Below are 13075 nucleotides of genomic sequence, written 5' to 3'. Positions count from 1 at the left end.
ATCTTTAATTATTCCATGCTGTGCATTTGTGCCCCCCCCCCCCCTTCTTGTAGTATTTGTTTAGCTTTTCGTCACGCACATTACGGTTTGAAAATCATGTGCACACAGGAACAGGTTAGTGTAAACAAACGGAACTACAGTGATCTCAGAATAAATTCTTTTACTTTGAGTCGTAACTTGCGAATTAATGATGAAAATGACTAATATTTGTTAAAATATATGTACCCCGGTATCACATTTATACCCCCCACCACCAAACAAAAAATGAAAGACCAAAAAAAAAAAAAAAAAAAAAAAAGATTCAGAAAATATCGGACTTGAACTCGGAATGTATGCTTTAAAGGTTTTACGTTTGACAGGCTGCTAAATCTCAAGGTAAATTTTGAGAACGATTTTTAAAAATAGTTTAGCCATTTTCAACAAGAGGGCCACATAAAACCAAATTTCCTCAAATAGACTTATGTACAGTTATACTCAAGTAAAACAATTTCAGTGTTTTATTTCTGGTTTAGGGTGGCCTTTTGCAACAGTTTATCAAATAAAGACACCATCAACATATAGATATCTTTATTGCGTAATTTGGGTAAACACGAGTACAAACTGACATTGTATAGCAGAACATTTGTAAAAAAAAAAAATGATATTCGGGAAAAAAGTACTTTTGTAGGCGAAATTTCATACAGAAACCAACATTCTAATACCCAAAATAAAGACTGCTATGTTTCTTTAAGACATACTGTTTTGCCTTATAGACTCCACAGAGTGACACCTTTTTATACTGGGCGACTCATATGCAGAAGATAACTATAGGAAATTGACGATGGAGATTCGGAAGCTGAAGTCATGTGTTTGTCATAAATATAATTTTTCTTTATTTTTTCCTGTGAATTTTGACTTTAATCTGAAATATCGTGTATTTTTGACATTTGTAACATAAATGTGAGAATCTGTGACACAAACCTCTCTTCTGCGGGGATATACGACCCTGATGAACAAGTTGTGAAAATAAGGTAAAAGTGTTCTTTTATCTATTGACAAGGGTGAAGATATGAAAATACTCATGAAATTCAAATTTACCAACGAGCACATGAAAGATGAAGATAACGAACTATGATCAATCTCATAACTCCTATAAGCAATACAAAAAACTTTCGTTCATATGCCGATTCGATATATCCATGTAAACTCGAAATAAAAGACACCACATACTCGTCCACTTCTGCTTCACACTTAGATATTTTATTGAAAGTAGATATTAACGGCAAACTAACAACTCAACTTTAGGACAAATGGGATTATTTCAGCTTTTCCGTCGTCAACTTCCCATATCTATTTAGCAATATTCCATTATCACCTGCATATGGTGTTTATATCTTTCAACTGATTCGAAACGCAAGAGTTTGTTCTGCGCATGGTTAGTTTTTAAATCGAATCAGGCTGCTGACAGACAAGATGATGGTGCAGGGGTTTCAACAGTGTCGATTAAAGGTCAAGTGTAATAAAAGATTTGAAAATAAAGTTTATAATTCATTGAAACCCCTTTTGAAAAGTTTATTGATGCGTTTATTTTTTTAAATCCTAATAAATGCGCAAAATACCTATTCAAAATTCCTTGTTTATAGAAACGAATGAAGGAATTGTCGCCCTTTCTTATCACGTCATTTGAGACAATTGTAGTTATTTACGCCTGTATATCATCGTTTTAATTTCTGTGAGAAATTGCCAGTTTTAGCAATACCGTGGATAGTGACGGTGAAATACCGTAGATACACTTGAGTTTAGGGATTCAACCTTTTATGTTTGTACATGCACCCGTTTCGAAATCATCAGATAGTAATATGTCTATGTTCGACAAATATCTCATCGGAATCTCAGTTAGAAATTATTTACCGGGACAGTCCATAGAAAATTTGGAATGATATTGGAAAAAAATGTTCATCAAAAGATAACCTTTGTATCTTACACAATCTATAGCTAGGCTAATCAAAATCAGACTTCATAGATACTCGCCGTATACTCTATTGTAACAATTGTGAGCGTATTTTAGGATCTGATGTTAACTAGATTGATTCTCATGTTTGTATCAGATTCAGATTATAATGTGTTTAGCTAGATATACATTCAATTCAAAAATGTCTTTTTGAAAAAAGAACAACAAAAGACAAAAGAAAAAACTTATTGTGCACAACGTTTGTACCCCCTTTTTAACATCTACATGTAGATTCAATATCATAAAATGTAAATTAGGCCTATTAGGACATGTAATTTCTTCACAACACACGTCAAATGCAAAATTGAGATATTACGGCACAAAGTTAACGAATTGTAGCATTTTGAGGTGTGAAATTTTGCCTTAATGATTTATGATATATTAATTAATGTAGCACTTAAAAGCATATTAGGGAAAGGAAAAACTTGTACTTGTTTGCATAATGAACTTGGGGAAAAAAAGCTTTGAAAATTGGACTGACCTCGCAATAAATAAGGTTTTATCAAAATTGGTTTTTAAATTGAATTAATTTCCATTTTTACTATATTTTATTTATTCAAAATATATATATATATTGAAGAAATGAAATGATGAGTCCCTTATAAATATAGTATGAGTTCGACAATATGCGAAAGATATTTCATTTAATTAAAGAAATAAAATCAATTCGAACTAGGTAATGGGTGACATTAATTTTTATGTGCAATCGCAAACCCAATAAATACAATGTCGCATTAAAGCATTCAGTGGTGGATGTAGAGAGGGATGGAATGCATCCCCCTTTTTTGGGTTGAACTTTTTACAATTAAAATGCAAGGTGAAGATAACGAACTGTGATCAATCTCATAACTCCTACAAGCAATACAAAATAGATAGTTGGGCAAACACGGACCCCTGGACACACCAGAGGTGGGATCAGGTGCCTAGGAGGAGTAATCATCCCCTGTTGACCGGTCACACCCGCCGTGAGCCCCATAAAATACATCCCTCCACTTGTTTTGTAGGATGCCCAGTTAATCATCACTTTGCACTTTGTTTGGAGTCAAACAGGATGATGCGTCAGGGTTGATGGAAACCTCGTTAATTAAAGTGTCGCTCACTGATCCTCGTGGCTTGTCACAAATCTCAGTATCTCTTTTCAGTTTCAGTGTACAAATTCTTCGAAATTGAGGGTCTTTTGAGGAAAAAACACGCTTAATCCCTGTCCCGATTTCACATTGCAGTTCAAAGCAGCGCATTGTACCACAAATGCAGGACTTTTCTATGTAAACACTATAAAAGCCTATCAATGCAATCGAAAGTTGTCGCAGATGACGTCATAAGCTACGAGCGATAACTCACGTGACAACACATTTATCGATCGCTCAGGTAAAAGTTTGATAGCGCCGTGTAATTCACGCCAAGTGATTTTTATCAAAATTGCCATGGAAATTAATCCGTAAGTGTACGACAGACATTTTCCTGTATAAAATTCAAGTTTTAGGAAAATCACCGTACTTGACCTTTAAAGTCAGCATTTCGCAATTTCTATCATCGTTATAACGATCTAGTTTGCCAATACAACCTATCATTGGGTCAAATTCTGTCTGACGTGTTTCATACCGATTGTTAGACCGTTCTTGGCCACTTATTTTGACTACGAATAACTCCATTTACCTGACCAAGGGCCTCGATCAGTTCTTTCTCTCACATAGTGGACAGTTGGAGGCTTATATCCTTTACGTAGATAGAGTATTAAAATTACGAGCCTTAAAATCAATGTTTGGTATTTAAACTGGTGCGAACTAATCATATAATAATTTCATAAATAGCTATTATAATTATATTTGCTACATTGCAACTACCTAAAAAAACCAATAACATTTCATATTGTTCAACATGTGCCACTCTTCTATAAGGATTTCTTCATGCTTCAACAAGTGTAAAGAAAATCCACAGGAAGATACACGGAATTAGTTCTCATACAACATGTTTGGTCCAGCAGCACTTGTACCTACAAGGAAAATTTTTACATTTTATACACAAAACCAGCTTAACACTCTAGACGATCTTTCATCCATTACTCATTAAAATGGCTATGTAAATTCGTGATACTTTCGAAGTTTTTTTTAAAATACAGAATATGAACAATAAACATTTATTGGCACAATAAATTGTTTTATATACACATTTTGTATTAATATTGATTATCCCTTCGAAGCCTTATTGTTTTTAAAAGATACCCTGTTGGGAATCCCAATTTCTTTATTGACCAATCAGCATTAACCTGTATCGCCTTCATTCCGTTGTATTGGCAATCTTGACTGAGAGATTAATTTTGCAGCAATAGCTGGTTTTCTGGTTCTTGGCTTGACTATCATCAGCCATATCAAATAACAATTAAAGAACTCTTCCTCATTGTTTAAGCATTATAAATCTGGGGGCAGAAATTGAAAAATCACAAAATATTATTATCCTCAGGCAATATGGCGGTTGTGTGAATAATCAACAATCAAGCAACGAAAAAAATATTGTGAGGCTAATTCAGTTTTAGCAGCCCTTAAATTTAATTTTTTAAAGCAAAACAAATCAAATACAATCCCAGACTTTTTGTCTCGCTTTAAATTTCAGGAGGCCATAGCCTTGGCCCCATGGTTAGACCCCCAGCAAACAGTGCTGCCACAACACATGATTTACATTTAAGCCCAATAAGTCAACAGTTACTTTGTGCATCTTTATCATCAGCAACTCAGCAAGCATACTTAAGAAATTGGAAGCCATTACATGAATTTTGCCGTTCATCGAGTTCAGTTCTTGAATTACCTTGTTCCCTATCACTCATATGCAATTTTATTGGCAATTTACATAGTACAAATTCTTGACCATCAACAATAGCTTCTCATGTCTCTGCAATCAGCCATGTTCACAAACTTTGTAATGTGCCAGATCCCACTCAGCATTGTATTAATTAAGGGTGCTCAAACTTAAATAAATCTCCAGATAACAGAATGACAATCACAAAAACTATTTTACTCCAAATTTTGTCAGCATTCCATTGATTCTTTAGATTAAGAGAAGTAGTACCACAGGACAATGCCCATGTTTCAAAGGTCATTCAGAGAACTAATGTCTCATTTATTAAAGGTCAAGGTGTTCAGATTGTTCTCAGACATTTCAAGAATATGAAGAACAATCAACCAATCACCATATCTCTAACACCAAGTAGGGACTCATCTATATGTCCCGTTCAAGCCTCGCAAGTTTATATTTCCAAGTTTTGTCACAATGGCCTTTTTATTCCTTTCAATCTGGCACACCAGTTCCACATTCTTTTATTGTGACTCAGTTAAATTGTGGCCTAAATACAAACTTTTATAAAGGTCATAGCTTCAGGATTGGAGCTGCAACAGAAGTGGCAAAGTAGGTCTTTCGGAAAATCACATTCAACAGTTAGGACGGTGGTACTCTAGTGCAATAAAATGTTATATAAGAATAAGTTCTTTTACCCTGAAAACCCCTTTTACATTTACTACTGTGATGGTGTTCATTAGCTCACGTTCAACAGATTATAGTTTTAAAAAAGACCTGACCAGCCTTTGTCTTCTGTTCTACAGACTGTATGCAATTTAGATATTATTGATGGACAGAAATTCTCAAACAGGCCAGAATTTGTCTGCTGTTTGTATTCTAGAGTACATTTGCTTTTGTAATGAATTGTGTACACCTGTACTCTCACAAACTGTAAAAGGCCAGAATGTATCTGCTATTACCCAGATTTGTGCACGTATTACCTTGTTTTCAATAATTACAATATATGCCTGCTAGAAAGGAACAGGTCAGAATTAGTCTGCTGTTCCAGTGAGTAAAATGACACTTGTATGTAAATAATTGTTATCAGTGACTAAAACAAGTTATTAGCTTGTTGTCACTATTAAAGTACAATCAGTCTTTATCTTCTAAGCTGTTACAGTCCCCCCCCCCCCTGAAAATACTAGTTATGTATATAGTTTTCATCACGATAAAAATCTGCCATATGTAATTTGTTATTTCAATTTTACCTTTATTCCTTTCCAAAATATGCCTCTGGCTCATAGTGTTAACGTTTTCAATACTTTATAATTATAATTGGTAAGGTTTATGTTTAGTTAATGTAATTAGTTTCCTTAAAGCTGTATTGGCTGGGATAACTAATGTATGACTAGTCATTATGTCTCTCATTGAATCTAGTCAGATTTTACCATGTCTGCTTGTCTGTATATCGCAGTCAATTATTATCATTATTTAGATTTTTTGTTTTATATGTTGTGTTTTTACGTCATTTATTTGATTAAATGACATTTTCACTCTTATAACGCTGTTCATCTTATTTTATGATGTATTAGTTACAGCAAAAACTATCCTCGAACCGCCAGATTTGACAGGAGCTGTACTTAGCAAAATTTGTGGATATAACAAATATCATTATTCAAAAATTCATTTTTAAAAACAACTACACCGATAATTTAGCTTATAAAACAATATAAAACATAAAAAGAATAAAATCAAATCTAATCCTTCTTTAAAACTTTCATGCTCACAGCGTAAACAAAGTACCAGTTTCAAGTATTTAGCAATGCGGAACAAATATTTATGTAAAATGAAATTAATAGAAGACAAAATACAGCAGAATTTAATTACAAACTTCTGAATGATGTTCTATATGTAAATAAACAAACAAGGTAAAACATGTCATAATCAAAAATACAAGACATTCACTTTTGGACTGTGAAAATATGTCAAATATATGGAAACGGTGAGTATACCGGTCTTCATGTGCAATGGAAATACATTGTTAGTGGTTTTTATCTGGATGAGCATTACTCAAAACGATTGTACAACAAAGTGTATTCCACTATTTCATATATAATATAGACGCATAAATTGATTATATTGATTAAAATGAGAATTGTTTTGGTACATGCTGTTAAATCGTTATTAATGTCGTATTCAAATGCTATGACAATTTTGCATAGTAAGGGTAATTACATTTTCTTTCAAAAATGTCCTTAAGGTTATGAACTATGAAAACTTTTGAATTGTAGCTTGTATGGATCTTACTACAGGGTGAGACAGTCATCCTGCACACAATGTGGGTTGGCAGATGGACTCTCTAGATGTGAAATATATGCTCCCTGTTGAAGGTGAATGGTGTGCATGTTCTAGTAATTTATCAGATCGCGTTATCATAACTATCAGCTTTACTATTTCATATTGCTAATTAATTCTTTTATTCTTTTTTTTAAGAATTGTAAAATTAATTTTGTGTATACTACATTATGTACGTACGGAAATATATATACATTAAAACATATCTTTAAGGTGACAAAAATGAAAACGTATTTTCCCATTACTGTGTACTTTTTCTGTAGTATATTTTCGCTTATGATAAAGAAATGACAAAAAGAAAAAAAAAATACCATACCTTTGTCATATGAAAGTTTCGCATATTTGTTTTCACCAGCTGAATCCTGTAAGGTCTCGTACGTTTGCCTGTAAAATAAAACCTTTCCTAAAGTGATAAATGCATTTACATGAGAGAGAGAGAGAGAGAGAGAGAGAGAGAGAGAGAGAGGAGTTAAACTTACGCATTACTTCCTGGTGTATCTGTGAAAACAGAATTAAAGCAATGAATGTATGGTATGTGTATGGTAAGGCAAGATATGTGTTGAAGTACTTTTAAAATCAAATTACGCCCTCCTATGGTAAACATTTATGATATTGGTATCGCGTATTTACCTTGAACGGACAGGTGGTCGTACTGATTCTCAGCTCTTTCTTCTGGTAATTGTTCATAATGGTCTCTGAAACAATAATGTAGGACAACAATATCTTAAAACCAATCTATGAAATAAAAATGATTTGTGAATATTGATGGAAGTCATCATTTTTATTAACAATGTATTTCCTTTCAGTGATATTTTCAACCATGTTTGATAGTCAGAACCATTTCTTAAGAAAACTTGATTAACATTCCATACTGCGATTGACTTCCAAAGTAACTAACGGATTCCTATATTTGCTCACTCATAAAGCGCTGTTCAAAACACGTGGATGGTGTTCAGTATCAACGCTTAACATGACGTGATATCTTTGTTTTAAAGGTGATATTCTAAACATACGGTGGCTTTCGCTTGTGATGACAGATACTATGTGTTAACAGCAGTCAGTACACATGATAAACAGTTTAGCATTCTCGATTGAGAATCGAACTCATGATCTCCTGGTTATGAAGCGAGTGTCAAACTAGCCAGCCTACTAATTGTAGGTATTCCTATGTGCATGTTTAGTGTCATTTTCAGACATGTTTTTTTTTCTTATATAGCCGAGCAATATGGATATGTACTGACAAAAACGTTTAACTGTTTATCATTATTAAATGTACTCACTGCTGCAGAAACACTCATACTTTTCTTTCTCTTGAGGAAATAGATAAAGATCGACATTATAATGATTTTATTTTCAAATACAACCTGTCATTATGAGAAATCCTGTGTGACGTATTTCATTTCAGTTATCAGACAGTTCTTTATTTTAACTTTTAATTATTTATTTTATCATTATAGGATTTGATCATTGTTCGTTTTCTTTACCCTTTTTCACGGGATTATAATGAAAAGAACAGATAAAGGACTAAGACCATGTTTAGCTATATCGGCCCTGTGGTGTGTTAAAAAATAAAGCAGAATGAATTGAAATAAAATTGTTATCATTTGATAATATAATCTTTATACCATCGCGACGTGCCAAGATTTCCCCGCCAAAACGTCAGCTTGTGGAATTCTATACAAGACAAAACCGGTATCGGTCTGGTTTTCTGCAGAAATCTCCACTTTTTTCAAATTTAGTCATATAATTCATATAAAACACGACCTTCGATCCAGAAACTGACTGTAGTCTATCAAAATCTATCAATACAAATAAATTTTGCACGAACGATTTTTTGGATCGAAAGGTGTGCTGTTGATGAATATCAACTTTGAATTAAATCGAGAGCAATCCGGAATTATTTATTTTTGTGAGAGTTGTGGGTATTTTATTAATTATGTTGCTTTGAAAAATTAAAACAACATACTTATGTGGAGTCTACATCATTTCCATCCAGAATACACCCCATATGTGGTGTTTTTATCATAAGTTTGTGCAGGAATTCTAAAAGCTATAGAATTTTGATGCGTAAACAAACGAATCTGCTGTCCGACAAATCGGACCTTCAATGCTATAGAAAGTTTTTATTTAGACGACACCAACAGAATCACTAAGATCAAAATGAAAAGAATTTATAGAACATGCATTGATATAACTAAAACTATTGCCGATATATCGAAAGTATAACGTTAACTAGGGCAAGTAAACGTATCAAGGATTTTAAGCGTGTGACGTCATAGATGTCGTGGCTTAGTGGTAGAGAGCCCGTCCTTCGATCGGGAGATCCGGGTTCAATTCCTACCCGTGTCAATATTTTTTTTTTTAAATCATACTGTTAACTTCATTTTTCTTGGCGTTATTGAAAAATTAATTTCTTTCAAGACACTGAAGATGAAATTATACCTGAATACAAATAAAAATAACAATCACAGAACACCAACAAAATATGCAAGGATTACAGATTACATTTTTTAAAATTCATTGAAAAAACCCAAACCAAAATACTTTATTTTCGGACTTGATTTTATTTCAAAGAATGAACCAGCAAAAGATAATGAAAAGGAAAGTTTTTCCAATGCATCTAATGTACAGAAGAAAAGTCAGAAAAAATGTGAATCCATTAGCTATTCGTCATTTCCTGCAGAGTAAGAACTTTCTTGTTGAAACCACCACATGCTATATTGTGTAGCAAGTGTAGACGTGTGTCAGTAAATTCACATCCAACAAAATTGTCACCACCAATCTCGGCCACTTCCTGAGACAAAGTCTCTACAGAGAATTTCAATACCTCTCAACAGAACCAGGCCTGGGGTAATGGTAATTAAATGACAACCAGTTTCAATGTAATGGGGGTGTAATGGACCATTTTTGCATTACAAGTAATGGTAATGTAATGCATACTGTACTGCACATTTTTCATTACATTTACACTACTTCAAATATTTGATGATATTTCGAAGATTTAGAATAATTCATTTTATTAGTGATTGACTGAAGCATTTGAAACATTGATGACAATCAAATGCAATGAATAACTTAATAGATATGTTTCCTAACATTGCTGAATATTTTGTGTACTTATGTTAATGTATAATTAAAAATCATAATACAGAAATAATTTTTATGCCATTTCTTTAATATCTGACAGTATGTTATGTAAATGTGTAATGTAAATTCACTCTCAAGTAATGTAATACATTATATTTCAAAATAGGAGTAATGGTAATGTGAAATTTTCTAGGTAATGTAAGGCGTTACATTGCTATGTAATTGACCTCTAGCCTGGATAGAACACCTTCTCATGCATATATGCAAGTGCCTTGGACCCCAACTTGTCATTTCCTCTTTTGCAAGATTTTCAGCATTTCTTCATAGAGATCATAATTCCAAATGCAAGGTGTCCAAGATGATGAATTCAGACCTGACCAGTGTTTTTGACAATTTGATAACTTTTGACTCTACACTTTTCATCATTCAAAAAGTACATTATGACATTCATAATTCAACATGCAGATTTTCATTTGAATCATCAAATATGAATTCTTCCAAATAATACCCCCCCCCCCAAAAAAAAAACACTTTAAAAACCTCCACAGGTATATTTCAAATGACATAGAAGTGCCATGGGTTAATAAGGGTTAAACTTCAGAGTCGACATGTTTCTTCCAAGCAATATAGTCTTGTTTGGATCCAGTTTTTCCAGTTCTGATATAACTGCCTGATACTGTACAATGTAGGTGTCAATCTGGTCCCCCTATTGTGGGAATCTGTTTCCACATAACTGCTGTATAATCTGGTACCTTGCCATTAATTTTTGCTGTACATATTATATCATCCTGAAATTCAAATTACTCCAGTATTATATCATTATCAAAACTATATCATAAATGAAAGGTGAAGATAACAAACAGTGATCAATCTCATAACTCCTACAAGCAATACAAAATAGATAGTTGGGCAAACACGAACCCCTGTATTATAATATTCACATAAAAGTTGTACTTTCATGCCCTCATGTATTTTCATTGATACAGAATTCAGAAAAATTACATTTATGTATTCGGTGGGAGATTAACATGTCTCCAACTAAACAATAGAGGACAGTTTAGCTACATGTACATTTCTGCATAAATAATTATATACACAAACATTTCATTTGAATTCGATTCCCCATCTAATAATTTTTGTTGTAGCTAATGTTGATATATTACATGTATCTTACTTCACAATTATCAGCAAATTCACAAAATATTTTTATCTTTCATGCTCTTCCTTGTGGTAGATGTATGGAAAAATTTAATATTCAATAATATAAAGGAGATAAGCTAACAAAAAAATATATGCTTAAATCATGGTAGTACCCATGAAATTCAACATTCTCTGAGTGATTCTATATCTAATCCCAATGCAGGCATGTAAGTTGTAAGTGTAATTGTTGAAATTAAGTTTGACATGTTTACAATTTATCTTGAAATAAGGCATATTTAAATTATAAAACCAAACTGTTCTTATGATTTTCCTGGCTTAATGGTGCTTTTAAGTATTTAAAAATTATTGAATGTAAAAATCATTCCGACTTTTCTAATCCATGTTTCCGCATAAGGCCAAAAAAAAAATATATATGTTAATTGGTTTCCACTTTCCCGACCTACCCTAATTAAAAATTTCTGTTGACCCTAACACATTTTTTTCTATTCTCACAGATTTTGCAAATGTCATCACTACAACAAGAATATATTTATTGACTTATGAAGTTATTTATTATGCACTAATACCAGACAGATTCCAAACCACAGAAACAGTTTTTGTTTACAGTAAATTGATGAAATGTATCGATTCATCATATAACTTTTATTTGATTACTAAATAATCACTAAGTTAAGTTTAAACATAGTAGAATACTAGAATACCAAATCATTCGAAAATTATTCAACCTATAACCCCCCACAGGTCTATACATGTTACCCCAGAGACATATACCATTATGGAAATATACATCTATATACAATTATATGTCTCTTTAACCTATACAAATACTTTTTAGACCATACAATGATACATGGAAAGTTCAAAGTGTGAAGTGAGTCAAACATCATGTAAGAAAATTCAAATAGACCCGAGAAGGTCATGCACTTGGAATTGAAAATGGCATGATCGTGAAACAGCTGATTTTTCTGATCAGCTGATATACATACAATTTTAAATCTTAACAATATATAATTATAATAGATAAACAATAAATATATGTTGACAACAGTTAACAGATTTGTTGTGGGATTTCCAACAGCCCAATGCGTGAATATTATGAGTTTATGTCAACACACCACAGGCGCACCATACTATTCGTTCCATGCGACTTGTTTATTATTTTTAAGAGCAATTGGTACACCTATTTGGTTATACAGTTTAACGAGTAGAGGTGAAGTATATTCATATTTCTAAAACTTACGTTGAAATGCGATGAGTACATCCTCTGCAACTTCCACGAACAGCTCAAACAGGCTAACGGCGCGGCGTGTGAAAAAGGCCGAATGAAGGATTGAAAAATATGGTGTGCCATTCGGGCTATAAGTAAAATAACCTTATTGCATATTGGGAAAGAAAATTTCTTTTTCAAGATCTTATTATATATTAAACCACTCATTGCATAATTATGTTTTACAATACGTTACCACTTCTAATAATATATAGCGACGTTGTATGACGCAATCTTAAAAAGTAGAGCAAATTATAGGATTTATACTAGTAATGTAAACCTTAAAATAGTGTTCTTTCACGAACTCTACATATAAAAACCAGTACATTATAGGAAAAGAACATGTTAGAGAATATTTCTAACAAAAAATTATTCACTTTGGACGTTAGGCCGAATTTTGATAAACATGGTCTTAGTCCTTTCACAACCTATATGCAAGTACATAG

General features: G+C 32.7%; 1 protein-coding gene and 1 long non-coding RNA gene across 20 annotated transcripts in view; both read right to left on the bottom strand.

Moving 5' to 3' along the window:
• Positions 1–552: 552 nt before the first annotated feature.
• LOC125680722 (uncharacterized) overlaps positions 553–13075 on the bottom strand; it is a 44139-nt gene continuing 31616 nt past the window's right edge. For 3 of the 19 annotated variants that reach the window (XM_056154858.1, XM_056154859.1, XM_056154857.1), the window contains exons 10-14: positions 7745–7809; positions 7594–7612; positions 7431–7498; positions 7038–7167; positions 553–5435 (exon numbers count right to left, since the gene is read on the bottom strand). In XM_056154858.1, coding sequence (XP_056010833.1) covers positions 7082–7167; positions 7431–7498; positions 7594–7612; positions 7745–7809 — 238 coding nt within the window. In that variant the 3' untranslated portion in view covers positions 553–5435; positions 7038–7081. The remainder of the gene's footprint in view (positions 5436–7037; positions 7168–7430; positions 7499–7593; positions 7613–7744; positions 7810–13075) is intronic. The other 16 variants (XR_008800131.1, XM_056154861.1, XM_056154860.1 and 13 more) reach the window with 16 other exon arrangements.
• LOC125674062 (uncharacterized) lies at positions 10739–13057 on the bottom strand. Its single transcript, XR_008800134.1, has 2 exons — positions 12603–13057; positions 10739–10989 (listed from the first exon to the last, which is right to left on the bottom strand). It is a non-coding gene; the product is annotated as an uncharacterized LOC125674062 (long non-coding RNA).

Source organism: Ostrea edulis, chromosome 2 (assembly GCF_947568905.1).
Source record: "Ostrea edulis chromosome 2, xbOstEdul1.1, whole genome shotgun sequence".
Taxonomy (NCBI): domain Eukaryota; kingdom Metazoa; phylum Mollusca; class Bivalvia; order Ostreida; family Ostreidae; genus Ostrea; species Ostrea edulis.
The sequence above is the reverse complement of the archived record's forward strand: the minus strand, read 5'-3'. Positions and strand labels throughout refer to the sequence as shown.